This window comes from Melanostigma gelatinosum (genome assembly GCF_949748355.1).
Source record: "Melanostigma gelatinosum genome assembly, chromosome: 4".
NCBI classification, from domain to species: domain Eukaryota; kingdom Metazoa; phylum Chordata; class Actinopteri; order Perciformes; family Zoarcidae; genus Melanostigma; species Melanostigma gelatinosum.
This window is the reverse complement of record NC_136637.1, coordinates 24,693,339-24,710,661: the sequence shown is the minus strand read 5'-3', so window position 1 is coordinate 24,710,661 and position 17,323 is coordinate 24,693,339. Positions and strand designations below refer to the sequence as shown.

Sequence of the window (17,323 nt, the reverse complement as noted above, 5' to 3'; positions counted from 1 at the left end):
ACAAAAAGTGTGCCATTTCTCTGCTAACGGAATAAAAAGTTTGAACATAATATATATATATATATAAATATATATAATTATATATATATATATATAATTATATATAATTATATATATATATATATATAATTATATATATATATATATAATTATATATAATTATATATATATATATAAATATATAAATATATATATATAAATATATAAATATATATATATAAATATATAAATATTTATATATAAAAATATATAAAAAAATATATATATATAGAAAAAAAAAATATATATATATATATATTTTTTTTAACATATGTGACTGCACACTGAGTCTTTACTAAACGGGGGACTGTGGGTAATACGGTTACAGTAAGACTGCGGGTTCCCGATCAGGTCTTCAGTTTCTGCCGTAGACTTTTTTTTGTTTCCAAGAAAACACAATGAGTTACATCAATTATTAACTTTTCTAGTTCCCAAAATAATCTTTATTGAAAATGTTCACGTGAGCAAAACTAAATTCATCCCAGAATAACATAAGAGCAAAAAACAAATCAGAACAAACTTTCTGCAAGAAACCTCATTTGGGTTCGAGGTTGTGAAGATACAGTATTAAATGATTCACGAGTGTTTAAAATAGTCTATTCTTCTCCAGGTCAGTGTTTAAGGCACATTTCGTGACTCGTTGACTAATATTTAGTAATATTTTATTTTAACAATTTCAAATCACTGAGTGAGAAACTGTACGTTTCAAAGTCGACATTTCAACAGTTGCAAAGAACAAAGCCTTTTATATTCAACACATTTATCAAAAAATATTCCAATCTAGGAAAGACACAACATATCACAAATATGCACATTCAGAACCAAAACAAAGAATATAAAAGATTTATCTTCATAAAAGCCAGCACTCTTGATAAGGATAGATTAAGCAAACATTTTAGTGCAAATCCAATTGTGTACACAAGAGAATTAAATGAACAATGGGACACACATCTCCATGGGGATATTACACTGAAGTATAAAGCAAGCCAACAGTTGTCTGAGAGATTTGAAACAGAACAAGAAATATTAATTTCCTCCTAAAACAAAGATGTCAATTAAAGATTTTACATTTTTCATTAGTTCCAATGAAGGACCCATTGTAATCCATGCTGATCGTTCAACAAAAACTCTTCTTAGAGTAAAAAAAAAGCTGTTGAACAAAGTGCTGTCAAATCAAAACAAGGAGAATACATCAAACTAAATAATGTGTATAGTATGCTAAATCTGAATGAGAATATGCATTTCATACGCTACTTTGGAAGTGGAACGACGGTGCCACTGTCACATCCTTATGCAAAAGCCTGTACATGTGTAAAAACTCAGTGCTGGGAATCCTGAGACGTTAAACAGAATCATCAACATTGGACTGCAGCCTAGAAGTATAAGTATAACCTCATCTTCAACAGAAGCAGATCAATACAACGGTCAATCATTTAAACTCAAGTTTATATGTGAACGGTAACAGCACACGCGTTATATTTACATGTTACTTCTCTAGTTCATAGCTCCTGCACCGTGCCAAGGGCGGATCAGACTGGTCCAAAGTGGTATTCTGACATCCTCATTGATGGCTAGCTTGATTCATTAGCATCCGTTCTGCTCCACTTCCTTCTCAGACACTACAGGTAAGATAAGATGGGAGATGCGGCTCCACAGTCCCCCGTACTTGTCAAGGTCCATGTCACTGAAGCCGGCTCGGTTGCTGGAGTCCACCAGCCTTTCCTTGACATAGTCGTGCACCATCTCCTCCAAGTCCTTCAGACTCTGGTCAGGCTTGACCTCATCTTGAGGAAGAAGCACAGTAAACAACAGGAACACCCGCTTGTACGCAGCGCTCTCGTGGTCGCAGTAGCGATAAAAAATGAGGGTGGAGCTTGGAGGCAGCTCTTCGAAGCGATGAATGACAGCCACTGGTTTGTCTCCTTCAAAGGCTGCTCGCAACTGGCTGTCAATGTCCAGCTTCACCTCATCGCTGTCCTGTCTGGCTTTACTGGCTCCATCGATGTGGAGGACGGAGGCGTTGAGGGCAGATGAGAAGGAGGTGGCCAGCCGCTGAGCCAGGCAGTGCAGTGTCCTCTCAGCCCAGTGGCCTGCAGTAAAGATCAGACTGACCGGCTCTGTAGGATGGGCTGTTTTGAGGTGCTTCTCCAGGTGGATCTTGCTCATCCTCCACAACTCAGGCCGCTGACTAGGGAACTGAGTCTCAAGAAGAGACAAATGATCAGCAAACATTTCTGGATTCACAGCACTGGATGGACGCGTTCCACCAGCTGCAGTCTTTTTGAGTACCGGGATGAACTTGTATGCCAGCAAGAGGGCCGAACAGAGCAGCGCCAGCAGAACCAAACGCCACAAACACCACATGAAGCCTGGAAGGACACAAGGCCATATTCAAATGTACTATAGCAAATAATGTAGAACAAGTACCTTTGGGTGTGAAGATAACGCAAGTAAAATGACGATAGCTCACCTCTACAGGAACATCCGGAGCTTTTCTTGATAACAGCAGTTTTCTTTATCACTTGTAAAAGAGAAAATCTCATCAAATCAATGTCAAACATGTCGCAGCCACATTACATGTTGCTAATGACTGAAATGTTCAGTTGAAGCTGCAATACCTTGTTTTTTGTACTGAGCAGTTTCTTTTTGTGTCGGAACGTTATTCACACGTTGACGCGTTGTGTAGGGTTTCTCTGAGGCTGCGTGCACACTTGGGACTCGATTGTTAACTGTTGGTATCCCTAAAGGTGAGGCAGAGTTTATCAATGTCAAATATGATCACTTTTTGGAGAGATGTAAATCCATTGGACAGGTGCCCAATGCTAATTTTTTTTAACTGAAATCTAGCGAAATAAAAACGGCTACAATACCAGTGCTCTGGGCCTTGGCCTCCATCGTCTTCTTGTAGTCGGCCATGCTGGTGACCGGCACATTGTTTCTGCTTGCTGGTGGTCTGATTTGTGCGGCAGACTTGGTGGAGGCTACAGGTTCCTTTGTTGATGGTTTTACTGAAAACAAAACAAAAAACTGATTACGACTGTATAATTTTCCCTTGATGTAATCATTCAGATGAATACAGTATCAATCCATAGCCTTTCCATACCACTCTTGGTTTTCACCCAGTCTGATTCTAAATGTACAGCAACACTGGATCTGTGGCGTTCACCGAGCACAACACGTGGGGATAAATTCATACCTCCAAGATCGCCTGATGTATAGAGAGAAAACCTTGATTCAGATAAAAACCTACAAACTGCCGGTGATTAGATCCGACAGTGGCAACAAGTCTTATGAATCAGAGATTTATAATGTCAGAGGTAAACAATCAGAGTCTGAAGAGTCACTTCAGACTGCTCAATGACGACATTATTTCATTAGTTGCAGCACTAACCGTGGCATGTTATTGATCGATGAGTGCCAGAAGAGGAATCATGTAGAACATCCATTTCTTGGTTTTCATTTCTCTCCAGATCTTCTTCCTGGACATCCATCTCATTCGCATCTCCGCCGCCATCCACTGGTCTACCAGTCTCTGCCCGGCCCTTCTTGCCAGGGGACTCTGTAAAAAACAGGACAGAAAAGTCTCCATTTTTCACATCGACTTGAAAAAAGGACTGACTGTTGGGCAACTGTTGTTGTAACAACTCGGCAACTAAGTTTTAACTGGAGCATCCCACCTTCATCATCGGAGCCAGTCTCCATATCTCCGGAGCCATTGACAGCTCGAACAGGAGCTTGTTTTTTTAACTCTTTTCTGGTCCTCTTGAGAGGGCCCCTGGGGGTCGGTTCAACAGCCAATACTAAAGGAGGAGCAGAAAGACAGTGTTGTACCGAGTGTCCCAAATCACTTAAAGTTTCAAAACAACGGCTACACGTAAAGCTCATTTGCTAGCAGTTGCCTCGTCTGGGGATCGTCTACATTGACTAAGTCAGCTAAAATTAGTTCAAGCATAAATGAAGGGGTTTTTCTAGTCAAACTTTGAGTGCGGTTTAGTTTCGATGGCTAAACTAGCTAATTCAATTGTAAAACTGTCAATTTGCTGATCTTTACCGTTACCCGACGACTTCCTTGTTGATCGTCTCAACGGGTGAGACTCTTTATCTTCAGACACCCTGGAATCCATTATGATCACGATGATGGAAACATATATTAATCAACACGATAAACACATCGTGTTCACTCATAGACAAGCTTCCCTGACTTCCTTGTAGTTAGGGGAACCATTTTGTGGCAGAACGCCGTTGATGTCCGGGAAATGTCACATTTTAGATATCCCGATGGGAAACACGGGCACTGCTGAACCTTCCGACTGGATGTTTGTGACCCGTCAGTGCGACACACGTAACGCGAGCTTTAAAAAGATAAGGAAGCGGTACACCGGTCATATTCCTCGGTGATGTGATCGAGGGTTACGTGTGGTAAGAATTAGAAATTACTATTAAACATGTTTGTATGTTATTTAAGTTAGTCCTTTCAGAAATAAGCCCGGCTAACTGGTGTAACCAGCATCTCTTGTGTGACACTTAAATCGGTAGCTAGTAGGTAGCTAATAAACACTTTACGGTAGATTAATTATTATTAGCTTCGGTCTCTCTGAGCGAGTTTTGCTAGCAGCGCTAGTAACTAACAGTTAGCTAACTACTATTTTTTAGTTTCCTAACAATGTCTGCAAATTCAGTAAATTAGCCTCCAGATATCACCAAGCTAACCTCAGAGCTCTTGAAACAGACAATTCAATATTTCCAGCTTTGAAGTCAGGAAGCCTTTGCGTACTTTTTGTTTATAACCATAGTTTACTCCAGACTTTGAACCTGTGACGACAATCTGTCTAAAACTGATGACACATAAAAAAGCAAGTGCTTCATACCGATTTTCCGTAAGCAGCCTTGAACCATCTCTTGAGTGAAGTGCTCCTATCCAAAGACATGGCAGAGCAAGAAACGGATCACCACCACACAGCAGGTAACGTCACTAAAAGGACAGATATTGGTTATATTGGACTGGTATGTTTACTAAACATTTGCAGCAGACAGTGGTTTCAATTCACATGTGTCATGTACTTTTTTTTTTCTTTTTAAATCAGAAGGCAAGGGACAAGAAGCTCAGTCCAAACAGGAGACCGATATTGTAAAGCAGCGACTCTCAGAAGGTAACGTTAAGAAACACAAGCGAGGTCAATATTAATCCATTCAACGAGTCTTTACCGAACGCTTTTTCTGCATCTGCTGTTCTAATCAAACATGGTGTCTTGTCTCACCCGACAAGATTCAGCTTCATCATCCGCATCCACAAACAGAGAGACGAACGACGACAATGGTGAAGACGTGGTGCCACCTGACGTTGAAAGCAAGTATATAGTATTACAGTGTTTCATTGAAAATTAAACATTAGCCTTTCAGTTGGACTAGAACTTTGATGACACTTGATTTCTATTTTTTATTACAGACATTGAATCAGCTGAAGAGAGGAGGTTGCCTCTAACGGAAGGATCTTCACCTCCAGAAGACGACACAACGCCGAATGTGAAGGAGAACAGCAACCCACCTCAGGCTGACGAAGGAAGTCATGGTGATTACAAGAGAGCGACACCAAGAACTGAGCAACAGAACACGCCAGCGGAGGACATTTCCAGTGAGTGTTCCTGTCTTAAGTGTTATAACAAGTGATTTAGACTTTATTATCCATGGTGGTCACGCGGTCAAAGAGCCAGGGCATTTATATTTACCCACTTCGGAAACGCTCACTAAAGACCTGTGTCATTTGCCGCAGTTTTGAAACTGTTCTCTCAAAACGGCCAACTTCAGTGTGTTAAAGTGAATTTACTGTGTGCTCTATGCAGTGGTGTTTGTTCTGTGCAATGAGGTGAGGTTTCCACCGTGTCATTGCAGTCACATTAAACATCATCTCCATATGGAAATATTGATCTTGCCACAAACGCCACAAATATCACTCAGTTGCAGAAATCCTTTTTGCTTAGCTCACCATTTTATGAACTTCCAAATGTTTTGCGCTCACATTCATTCATTCACAGTTTACATTCATATGGAGTTGTAAGCGCTGTGTGGATGTTTGTAGACAGGCAGCTTTATGCCCAAAACGAAGCCAATCACCAAAGTAAATCAGTGCAGTGTGCACAGGCTCGCAAATATGTATCCTGCATGTTACCATCCATGTCATGTACGTGGTTGCTTTTCTTGCAGCTGTTATTTTAGTGTCTTTATGGTGTTCTTAGCGCTTTCTCCACTGCAACTTGCAGGTGGATGTCATTCAACAAACTGACCTTCAGTCATAGTATTGCCATTTGTTTGCAGTGTATTGATATATGAACCTTTACAGTGACTAACAACTGTTTCATCATACATGTGGGCATCTGAGTATTGATATAAGATGGATGGCCCATCCTTTAGTACCGTGAGTATAAAGATTGAATGGGTGATCATTGAACCCCCTTTTGTTTTTTTAAATGAGAAACCATTTTTATTGTCAAATACATACACGAAATTTGACCACTGCATTTGACCCATCCCTGTATATAGGGAGTAGTGGGCTGCCATTGGTCGGTGCCCGGGCAGCCGGGGGTTCAGTGTATTGCTCAGGTACACTTCGACACGTCCCAGTCGGGGATCGAACCGTTGACCTTCCGGTTCCCAGATGACCTCTTAACCCAGTGCGCCACGGTCGCCCCAATGTAACTGTAAAGACACCATTGTTTGAGCTGCTTTCTGATGTTATCAGGAGAACACCACCCTGGAGAGACTAAAGCACCAGAAACAACCAGCCCACCAACCCTGGATGGCAGAAAGGATGACCAAGTAGATGGACCCGATGAGGAAACCCCAGACTCTAACACAACAAATCCCGACGCTGGAGAGGGTGAGTGTGCGTTTTCTCGAAATTCCAATGACAGGATGTTTTCTCGTGCTGAGCTTCTTGGCATTCCAGTCTAACACAACTGGTGGGAAGCCAGTGAGGGAGCATGAACGCGTAGCCGTGTGCTCACCAGTTGTTGTTTCGTTCTCCCGTTGGTCAGATGATGAGCGCTGCCCGGAGAAGGAAGAAGAGGATAAACAGAACACCATCTCCCCACAGACGGAGGAAGGTGTTGAAAACATTGGTCCTACCACTCAGGAGACTGCTGATGCTGAACCTGCAGTTCCTGGAAGTCGTGGAGGTGATCTTGTTGATTTATCCTTACGTTTATATCCTCGTTTCCCTTTAGTGTCATGGTGATTAAAGCTAAGAGACACATTTAAATCAAATGACTGCCAAGGCCTTACCATCTCAGTGGTTGTCATTTAAATAACTGCTCTCTAACTTTGTATATTTACAATTATAAATGACTTACTGAGTACACGTGCCTTCTCTCCATAGGAATTACAATCCTGACAGCAGCCGGTGTGGTGGTGTTGGTAATTGCCTTCGTAATTGCCTTCCTGTGGCCGCATCTCTTCCAACCCAAGTCTCCACCTCAGAAAGATGAAGTGCGTCAAATAGACATCTTCCTCAGGCAGTTAGAAAAAGTAAAGACTCAGTTCCCCAACCAGCGTGCGGAGCTCTGGAATAGGAGCAAGATCCACCTGCTGAGGCACCTCCAAACAGCCCAGCCCACCGAGCCGGTCAGTCTGATCCTGACTGCAGGCCACAGAGGTGAGAGGACGCTGCACTGCCTGGCTCAGAGACTGGCCTCCGCCTTCTCGTCTTCTCTCAACGCCTCCGTCCTCCACATCGATGGAGCCAGCAAAGCCAGCCAGGACAGCAACCAGGTCAAACTGGACATCGACGCCAAGCTGCAGGGAGCTTTCGAAGGAGACAAACCCGTGGCCGTCATCGACCGCTTCGAGGAGCTGCCTCCAGGCTCCACTCTTATTTTCTATCGCTACTGCGACCACGAGAACGCCGCCTACAAGAACACTTGTCTGATCTTCACAGTGCTGCTGGGGGAAGAAGAGGAGATTCCCGCCGAGACTCGCCTGAGTACTGTGGAAGAGATGGTGGACGACCATCTTCAGAAGAAGTTCCTCTCCGATGGCCGTCCAGTATCTTATGACAGCATGGACCTCGACAAGTACGGTGGACTGTGGAGTCGTATTTCTCACCTCATCCTGCCTGTGGCAGCAGAGGAGAGAATAGAACACCACGGGTGCTAGGGGACATACATAGTCACCTTGAACTTCTACTCCAAGCACTTAACTACCGCCTATATATCAGATTTCTCACTGGGTCATTCTGAGGCTCGTAACAGTGGTTTTAAAACACCCAAAGGTTTCTTACAATTGCTATAATGAAGCTCACTACAGATGAAGGCATAAAGTATAAATGACACTTAATATTAAGATTATGTTGTGGGATGTTTGTAAAAAGAAAAAGAAAAAAATCTCTGGACATTAATCATGGTGCTTTATTGTTGTAGTACTTTGATCAAATGTTATTATAGATAAATTACAAGATGGTTCAACTTGGGGCTTTGTGGATTTTGCATCACAAAGCTTGACAACAGAGCTATTCTTTTGGTATCACAACACAGGGTTTATTCTTTTTAGGACTTCTTTTTCTGCGATACTCAAACCTACATGGCACCACATGCCTTAACCGAACTTCCTATGTTCCTTTTTATATACACACAAACATGTATCACACTGAGACTGTATATGATCACACTGCAGTTAAGAGTTTGATCAATAAAAAATAAAAAATGCAGGAATTGGATGTGCCTTAAAGTGCAAATAAACAGGTAATTTGAAATGCTTTGTCGTTGTTTATGGCTTCCTTTTTAAAGTCCTTTCAGACATATTTATTTGGCCCAGAAATTCAGCAGCTTACTCACGGTTTGGTGTCCAGTTGATGAATGACGAGAAGAGCAACGTGTGTCTGTGCGCGCGAATCTACGTCATAACAGAATAGGATATTCCGCAGAAACCCAAAGTAAAGAGAGACAACATTTCAACTTTCACTTCGTCAAATGAACATGTAAACTATTTTTTTTTTAAATAATCTATTTCTGCTGTTAGCAACCTGAAGGTGCAAACACCGTCTGCACAGCTGGTACTAATGAATGACGTGATCAACAGGTGCCAATTTACCAACAATTCAATGCCACGGTTGGCCACAAGGGGGCGCAAATACCAACCACAGTCCAGCAGCATACTTCACAACAAGGAATTCAACTTCCTCCAGTGTAGTGAACTATTCTGCCGCTAGGGGGCAGCAACACCACAGCTGAAACTGGGCAGTTGCATGAAAACCGAGAAGCATCAAATCAACATGCAACAGGTTTGTAATCGACCTCGAAATATCCTTTAGAACCTCAAATGCCAAGTTATATCCAAAGCATGCTGAAGCTTTCAATGCATTTTATTTTTCCCTCACGAATAATAATTGTGCTTCACCATCATGTTGGAGAAGTCTTTAGAAGCAGTTTAACTCCTCCTCGCCCGTCTGATCAGGTCCGCCTCCTGTCAGTGCGGCTCCAGCAGCAGATGCCGGCTGTTCCCTCACTCAGTGCGCGGTTTCTCTGCATCCACTGACAACGCACAAGATGACATCGCGCTTTAAAGCTTAATCTCGCTAACTGATGGCCCCTCTGGATTCGCCTCTCTTATTTTGGAGCCAGAAGTAGGCTATGATATTTTCTTGGCAGCGAGAGTAATTTGTGACAGGCTGTGCCTGCTTGCACACTTGCAACGTTGTTTCTCTGCTCGGTGCATTGTGAGCTTCACAACATGTATAAGTTATGCATTGTCGTCGTCCTGTGCTGTGCGTTTTTTCCACGGTGCTCTGCAGCGCCAAAGACCTGGGGTGCAGATCCCAGGTCAGAATTTGAGCGCCAGGCAGAGCAAAACGACAGGCTGCAGCAGGAGATAAATGTCCGGGAGAGCATCCTCTCTAAGGTAGGAGGAAACATCCCTTCTTCACATGTTTTATGGACATTTCATCATTTCGTGCGTAAACATTTTTGGATTGAGCGTGGTGCAAAATTCATCCGTCCTCTTCTCTTTGTAGCTGCTGGGTGATTATGACAAAGTGAAAGCCCTCTCGGAAGGCTCTGACTGTCGGTGTAAATGTGTTGTCAGACCCCTGAGCAGGAGCGCCTGCCGGCGGATAGAAGAAGGGAGCGCCACTGCGCAGGACTTCTACACCGTGGAGACTATCACATCTGGACCAGAGTGCAAGTGCGCCTGCATCGCTCCTCCGTCAGCAGTCAACCCATGCGAGGGAGAGTTCAGGCTGAAAACACTTAGAGAAGCTGGAAAAGAGAATGTCAAGGTGAAGTGTCGCCCGGTCCTTTTCCCAGCCGTACTCGACCCTAATACACACACGTCTATGCTCCAGTGCCAATAAAAGGCTGTTACGCCTGGTTTTTAAAGAAGCCTGGATCACTGGGGTTAATGGATATCACGGGTGATCAAATTCAGGAGACTGAGTTTGGATGGGCTGGGGATAGACTTATTACGCATGGCATGTCTTTGACGGAATCCACTTGATCATTCCAGCTTTCCACTATCCTCGAGCTGCTGGAGGGCTCCTTCTATGGCATGGATCTACTGAAGCTGCACTCCATTACCAATAAGCTGATGGATCGCATGGAAAACATGGAAAAGGTACAGCAACAGTGTACTTTTCTTTACTGTGCAAAGATTACTGCAAATATGTTGCTATAGCAATGGTGGCAGCAGGTGTGTTTTATATTGATGGATTCAGTGTGTCCAGTAGAACACGCTCCTTGGGCCAGTTTATTAGGGGCTGGACCAAGGAGTGCACAGACTTCCCAACACACGTGGAAGTTTATCTCACTGAGTATTGATCACTCCTTAATAGCTGACTCACCTGATTATAATGGACTAACAAAATACCTTCTTTGCCCCCCCCCATTTCGTAAATTACTTTTCAACTTTTTCATAGATTATTATATAATGAAAATACTTACCAAATGTTTATTCAATTATGTAGAATAGTATTTTTGAGTTGACAAAATAGGAGTTGAGTTCAAATGAAATGGTTTAAAACTTACAATCCTTTGCATTGAACAGCAATTAACAGTTTAATTCTCAACATGTGAATTTATTTATACTTGAATTGGATCAAATGGTCCAAATCATATATATATATATATATATATATATATATATATATATATATATATATATATATATATATATATATATATATATATATATATATATATATATATATATATATAATTGCCCCCAAAAAATGTTTTGTACGTGTCACTCTGTGGGTACTGAATCATGAGTGAATTGGACTGTGGTATAATTCAAAACATTTCACAGAGTCACATGCAACATACCGAACCTGCCTGATGTTCATAAAGCTGCAGTGCATTAAACTGTCTGGGCAAAAGCTGCATTTGCTTCTGAAATCTGAAATGTTCACAGAGCGGTCTTGGCATGGAAAACACAGCTGCAGGGAAATGGATAAATGAAGCCTATCCATTGTTAACTGTTATTAGTTTCAGCTGTGCCTGGTATGACATGTGAGAAAGGTTAGTTGTGGAGAGTTTGTAGCGACATCGCTGATGTTTTTTTTTACAATGCAGTCTGGGAAGTATAAGGGAGGCAGAATACATTGTTTGCCTGTTCCAATAATAATAGCACATGTGTAAATAATGAAATGACATTTAGCTGAATTGCTGCTGCTGCTGGGTCGGGGTCCTGGTATTGTTCATGCTGGATCACTGCCACACTTTGAAGTGTTTACGGGGACACTTGAATAGAGCGGAGTGATCTTTAATGTGCTTTTCTTACTGTGACAAGTCAAAATGTCTGCAGTGAAAACGGCTAATTAATGACTTTAGATTTCCTTCTGTTAGTGATTGTGACTGCTGACGATTGCAGCCAATGTTCCATGAAAAAAAGATGCACACCATTTCTGTTCACATCTCGATTTGTCCACGACTGCATGAAGGCAGTAGCTCTGAACTACATCACGGTTGAAGTGAAGCCCCAGGAGAGCCCTCCGATCCAGGCAGATGCGACTGAAAGCCCGCCCACCCCTCCTCCGCACCGGCATCAGGACCAGAAGAGACCAAGTGAGGTCAGCAGGGCCGCAGCATATCAAGACCCAGATGTAAGTGACAACTTAATATCACAGGTTTAACAAATGATGTAGAGGTGAAGAAAAGGGCTAAACTATGAACACCAGTCAGTGATATTGGCAGGTTTTTTATTTTACTGTACTATAATAAAACAGTCATAACTACATCTTTATTTTGGTAATTATTGATGCAAAAGGGTGATTATATTTAATAATAATAATAAATCAATTTTCTCGAGCGCTTTTCAAGATACCCAAAGACGCTTTACAGGGCTGAGACATTTGAACAAACAAACAAACAAAAAAAGAATAACTGGAGAACTTTAATTGCCAAATAATGCCAACATACTGTAAATAATAAGTATGCACTTGTTATTTATGCTTTAATAAATAAAGGTTCAATTGTAAATAGATGAATTCCTAGAAAATACACCCAAAGGACACCAGTCAGTGTGTTCATAACTCACTGTGTTGTAATTCTTGAATTAATTAATAGCAGCTTAATAAAGTTGCTCAACGTATCCATGGTGAAACTATAAGACTCTTGTCTTGTGTTACATGCATCAATTTTCTTACAGGACAAATCCTGACTGACAGTATTCAGTATTTAAAGCCGTGAGTGAATTAACTGAATTCAGGAGAAAAACAAGTATAACAGAAGTGATTGGATTCACATGTTGCTGCTCAGACAGAGAACGCCTTATTAAAACTTGCAAACCTTCAAAATAAAAGCAGCAATTATGTGTTCTTTCCACAAAACCCCCCATAAAATCAGCGTCCCCGCGATAAAAATGTGTAAAAGTGTTATTGAGATAATTGGAAGGTTTGGCAGACCCAGTGGACAATAGCAGACCTCAGACCAGCGACTTTACCACTGGGGCCTGATCCATGACAGCTATAATAAGTACTGGGGAGCATGTCCAGCAGGGACATGCAAGTGATTCACAAGTTTAATATGCTTCACTAGAGCACTTTTAAGAAGCATTTATGAATGGAAATTAAAAGTATCCACTTAGAATAATTCAGGTTTATTGCAACTTGAGTTGCACTTTGTAGTTTTGGTATCAGTAATAATAACATTGTACTTATTTAGAAGACAAAGTGAAGATAAACAGTAAAAGTATTCGGTAACACATATTGGGTGTTGCCAATTTATTTCCCAAAAGAAGTTGGTTCTGGCTAAAATCTTTTACAATGTAACCAGAAGCTCACCAAACAAAAAAGAAGTAATGTGTCCCTGGAACAAAACATTTCATTTAATTAGGTTTCTCCAAGTGTTTCAAAATGAAGTTGCCAGTGCAACAGCTGTGTAATTTGCTGTTTTTCCTTTCTTGGTAAGATGAAAATGCATCTGAAAAAGCATTCACATAAAGGTCTTTCGTAAAATCTCTGTCTCATCTGCCCAGTATGTAATCAATCAGATGTATTGGTCTCATCCTACTGCATTTAGCTGCACTGGTAAATATTCTTTCCTCATCGAAGTTCTGTGTGTCCATCTGTCCACGAACAGAAACAGTATGAGAATACATTTATTGGGGAAAATCCATCCTTCCTGAAGACAGATGGTTCTGATCAGATCATTGAAGTCAAACCTCAGCTAACTCTCAGAAACGTGGCAAACAAGGAGGCTTCTCATGTGTCCAAGACCGGCCCCAACGGAATGATCATAAGAGGAATGACTTTTTATAAGTCGGAGCCAGATCCGACGGTGGAGGATGACGGAGAGCCCGGAGAGAACCGTGAGTGTAAACCCTCAGTCAGCTTTAAGGGTATGGGTTAAAAGCAGAAGAGGTAAAATACACTAGAAAATTAGAAATCCGCACATTACAGTCGTGTAATAATCAAGTGATCATCCAATTCATATCTTCTGCTGTTTGCATGCACTTCATTTATGATTTCAGACACAGATTAACATACAATTTTAATAGTATTAGATGATTTAAAAGAAATAACTTTGCTGCTCAGAATATTTGAACAAATCTTTTCTTTTACCTTTTTTTTAGTTTTTGAGTATCATGGATTCAGTGGTGATGGCCCAATTAACCTCTTAATTGAGGAGAATCTTTTACAACACAGAGTCCCTCGCCCCAAGACGAGGATGGGACCAAGATCATTTCAACCAAAGACAACCGGTCCTTTGCACGGTTCCACGAAGATTAGCCAATTAGCAAAACCGAAAGAAACTGAGCCCACCTCAAAAACTCATGACGAGTTCGTCAGCGCTGTTGGAACCACATCGGTGGACGAGTCTACAGATGTACAGAGTGACGCGGCCACAGGGAGAAGCGTCACGTTTGGACCAACCATTACCACACGACAAACCAGGACCACGGACACTGCAGCTCAAACTACTCAAAGAGTCACTGCTGGAATCACTCAGCGGCCAATGCCTTTAAAGGCTGAACCATCTGGCACTTCTTTAAGCATCACTGCCAAGGAAACAACCAAAACTACAATAACCCCAACCCAACCATCCACAACTACAGCCACAAAAGAAGTCGTACCAGCATTCACGACAAGAAATGCACCAACCACCACAATGAAAACCTCTACCCAAGAGGTGAAAGAACAAATGCAAAGCATACCCAGCAGCACTGCAGCTCTTATAAGCACACATACGTCAAATACAGCCACTGAGCCTTCGACTACCATTCCGTCTTCCACTACAACCATCACAACCCATGCTGCCCTGACCACAGCACCAATACACCCCACAACAGCTTCCACACCGGCTACCTCCACACAGGCTGCTGCCACGACACCAGAAGAAAAAACTGAACCCGCCTTCTTTTCAGCTTCGACCTTGCCTCCTGCCACACAGAGACTGATCACTTTGTCTCCCCACATTCCTCCACCTTTCACCACACCTGAGACTACCCCTTCTTCAACTACCACCACCACCACCACCACCACCACTACCACCACCACCAGACAGGCTGCTCAAGTCAAACAGAAATACAAAATCAGCTGGGAAGAGGAAGAACGGGAGGAGGGACACCCGGAATTAGATGAGCCGATGCAAAGGCAGGAGGAATCTCCCTCAAGAAAATCTGGTAAGTACAGTTTTTATGCCGAAGACTTATCGAATGTTTATCAAGTCAGGTCAGGTTTAATATAAACAAATCTCTATTTTGCTATTAATTAAATCAATACCAAAGCAGGTACAGTGTTTACCATGGTCACCCTCTTACTTTAGCGTGTTAGCATGCAGGCTAGCTTTCTAATCAGCACCATACCCAAAGTACAACTGAGGCTGATGGTCTTAAACCAAAGTATTGGATCATTTAAAAACAATAGGCGCTAGATGTAAATACCATTTTAAAAAAGTCAGTCGGTTTCATACGACTGGGACATTGGATATCTGTACCAAAGTCAATGTGAAACCAAAGTGTTGGATCAACTGACCAAATAACCGACAGACTGACATTGCCATCCAAAGAGCCAGAGTGGCTAAAAAACATCTCGGCAAGTCCTTATAAGTGTTTACCACCAAAGATATCGCCAAAAAAGAAAATATCCTCAGAATTTCCTCGTTAAAATTAGCTGTAATCACTGTTAAATACCAAAGACCTCAACCTTTCCGTGATACAAGCTGGTTAAAATAAAAGCCTCTAATTATTTTCAGACGTAGGTTTGGATAAACAGCCTCTAAATCCTCACTCATGGCTCTGTGACTCTTTCACAGGGGAGTGTAAGGACACTCTGGCAACAATTTCGGAGCCAGTAACTCACAACACATATGGCAGGAATGAAGGAGCATGGATGAAGGATCCCAAGTCCGATAATGACAAAATCTACGTCACAAACTTCCACTACGGAAATAATCTCCTGGAGTTCCGCAACCTGGAGGTTTTCAAACGAGGTGAGAGCCAGTCGTCAAAGCTTTCACGAACTTGCTTTTTGTTTTCCTCTTGCTTTGAGGGAATCTCATGCTTCTCCACTCTTCTTTATCCTTTCTAGGCCGGGTTACCAACTCATACAAGCTTCCTTACAACTGGATTGGCACAGGGCACGTGGTCTACGGCGGGGCTTTCTACTACAACCGCGCCCTCTCCCGAGACATCATCAAGTTTGACCTGCGGCGACGTCACGTGGTCGCCTGGACCATGCTGCACGATGCTCTGGTGGAAGAGTCGTCGTCGCCGTGGGAGTGGCACCGCCACTCAGAAGTCGACTTTGCCGTGGACGAGAGCGGCCTGTGGATCATCTACCCGGCACTTGACGATGAGGGCTTCTTACAGGAAGTGGTCGTTCTGAGTCGACTGGACCCCTCAGACCTCAGCATGCAGAGGGAGACCACCTGGAGAACCGGGCTCAGGAGGAACCACTACGGGAACTGCTTCATCGTGTGCGGCGTCCTTTACGCTGTTGACAGCTACAACCAAAGGGACGCCAAACTGGAATACGCCTTCGACACGCACACAAACACTCAGATGACTCCCAGAATGCCCTTCACCAGCAACTACACCTACACCACGCAGATTGACTACAATCCCAAAGAGGCCGTTTTGTATGCGTGGGACAACGGGCACCAAGTCACATACAACATTAAGTTTGCCTATGTAGACCCCTAGTAAAGGGCTGACAGTAGTTATTTTAAAAAGTTAATTGTGTGGTTTGAATGGATTGTAGATCAGTCCACATGGCCATCAGTATGGAGACAAATGAGGGTCAAATGTACAAATATACTGAAGTGTATTGAGACCAAATTGTTTTGTTCATTTGTTCTTGCTTTTATCTGAAATGAATTAAACGATGGGCCTGATTCTTCAGTCAACACATCAAGTTGAACTGTATATTGTAAAAATAAAAGCCCTATAAGATAAATGAATGTAGAAAGGTGGCAGAACCAGCTCACGTCTTGGGTCAAATAACGCTTTAACAATTCACATAAACAAACTAATTCTTCTCTTTGAACAAATCCCCGAATTATGTGGAGAAATTCCATGTTTGTTTTATGCACGTGATTTTTGTATTTCATTGTTTTTTTTGCATCATATGCCGCAGGTCGTCTGTGTCGTAATATCACAGGTGTTGCTGTTGACCTTTGTCTTGGGAAAGCACTTACCCCCCCCCCCCCCTCCATATCAGACTGTTTCTGAAGAGACTGCAATAAAGTTGGTAAATACGAACAGAAAATGTCCTCTTTGTTTGGATAATCACATTAAAGTCTTTATTTATAGCTTGTGTGTGTTGAATTAACTGTGGGGATAGAAGACAATCGGGCAGAAA

General features: G+C 42.2%; 3 protein-coding genes across 5 annotated transcripts; 2 read left to right on the top strand and 1 right to left on the bottom strand.

The window, feature by feature from the left end:
* Nucleotides 1–476: 476 nt before the first annotated feature.
* Nucleotides 477–4,250, bottom strand: LOC306776402 (torsin-1A-interacting protein 1-like). Of its 2 annotated transcripts, XM_079267074.1 has the most exons (8): nucleotides 4,091–4,250; nucleotides 3,717–3,839; nucleotides 3,431–3,598; nucleotides 3,143–3,247; nucleotides 2,910–3,047; nucleotides 2,658–2,780; nucleotides 2,510–2,560; nucleotides 477–2,408 (listed from the first exon to the last, which is right to left on the bottom strand). In XM_079267074.1, the coding sequence occupies exons 1-8, from the start codon at nucleotides 4,161–4,163 to the stop codon at nucleotides 1,624–1,626; spliced, it is 1,566 nt and encodes a 521-aa protein (XP_079123200.1). In that variant the 5' UTR covers nucleotides 4,164–4,250; the 3' UTR covers nucleotides 477–1,623. The 2 variants fall into 2 exon arrangements, with proteins under 2 accessions (XP_079123200.1, XP_079123201.1); XM_079267075.1 differs by lacking the exon at nucleotides 3,717–3,839.
* Nucleotides 4,251–4,344: 94 nt separating this feature from the next.
* On the top strand, nucleotides 4,345–8,787 carry LOC306776844 (torsin-1A-interacting protein 2-like). 2 transcript variants are annotated; one of them, XM_079267709.1, is made up of 8 exons: nucleotides 4,345–4,458; nucleotides 4,925–5,002; nucleotides 5,124–5,189; nucleotides 5,312–5,386; nucleotides 5,486–5,671; nucleotides 6,776–6,913; nucleotides 7,071–7,211; nucleotides 7,412–8,787. In XM_079267709.1, the coding sequence occupies exons 2-8, from the start codon at nucleotides 4,966–4,968 to the stop codon at nucleotides 8,185–8,187; spliced, it is 1,419 nt and encodes a 472-aa protein (XP_079123835.1). In that variant the 5' UTR covers nucleotides 4,345–4,458; nucleotides 4,925–4,965; the 3' UTR covers nucleotides 8,188–8,787. The 2 variants fall into 2 exon arrangements, with proteins under 2 accessions (XP_079123835.1, XP_079123834.1); XM_079267708.1 differs by having other exon boundaries at nucleotides 5,306–5,386.
* A 750-nt stretch (nucleotides 8,788–9,537) lies between these two features.
* olfml2ba (olfactomedin-like 2Ba) lies at nucleotides 9,538–17,273 on the top strand. The gene is made up of 8 exons (XM_079267594.1): nucleotides 9,538–9,927; nucleotides 10,040–10,303; nucleotides 10,531–10,638; nucleotides 11,963–12,124; nucleotides 13,602–13,830; nucleotides 14,095–15,144; nucleotides 15,777–15,953; nucleotides 16,052–17,273. Exons 1-8 carry the CDS (start codon nucleotides 9,760–9,762, stop codon nucleotides 16,663–16,665), a joined length of 2,772 nt encoding a protein of 923 aa, XP_079123720.1. The 5' UTR covers nucleotides 9,538–9,759; the 3' UTR covers nucleotides 16,666–17,273.
* The last annotated feature ends 50 nt before the right edge of the window (nucleotides 17,274–17,323 follow it).

Coding starts and splice junctions, on each gene's coding strand:
- LOC306776844 (XM_079267708.1), top strand. CDS start 4,966: ATGGCAGAGCAAGAAACGGATCACCACCACACAGCAG. Junction 5,003..5,123: donor GGATCACCACCACACAGCAG/GTAACGTCACTA, acceptor TTTTTAAATCAG/AAGGCAAGGGACAAGAAGCT. Junction 5,190..5,305: donor AAAGCAGCGACTCTCAGAAG/GTAACGTTAAGA, acceptor TCACCCGACAAG/ATTCAGCTTCATCATCCGCA.
- LOC306776402 (XM_079267074.1), bottom strand. CDS start 4,163: ATGGATTCCAGGGTGTCTGAAGATAAAGAGTCTCACCCGTTGAGACGA. Junction 3,248..3,430: donor TCGATCAATAACATGCCACG/GTTAGTGCTGCA, acceptor TCTATACATCAG/GCGATCTTGGAGGTATGAAT. Junction 3,048..3,142: donor CTGGGTGAAAACCAAGAGTG/GTATGGAAAGGC, acceptor TTTTGTTTTCAG/TAAAACCATCAACAAAGGAA.
- olfml2ba (XM_079267594.1), top strand. CDS start 9,760: ATGTATAAGTTATGCATTGTCGTCGTCCTGTGCTGTGCGTTTTTTCCA. Junction 10,304..10,530: donor CTGGAAAAGAGAATGTCAAG/GTGAAGTGTCGC, acceptor TGATCATTCCAG/CTTTCCACTATCCTCGAGCT. Junction 15,954..16,051: donor CCTGGAGGTTTTCAAACGAG/GTGAGAGCCAGT, acceptor TATCCTTTCTAG/GCCGGGTTACCAACTCATAC.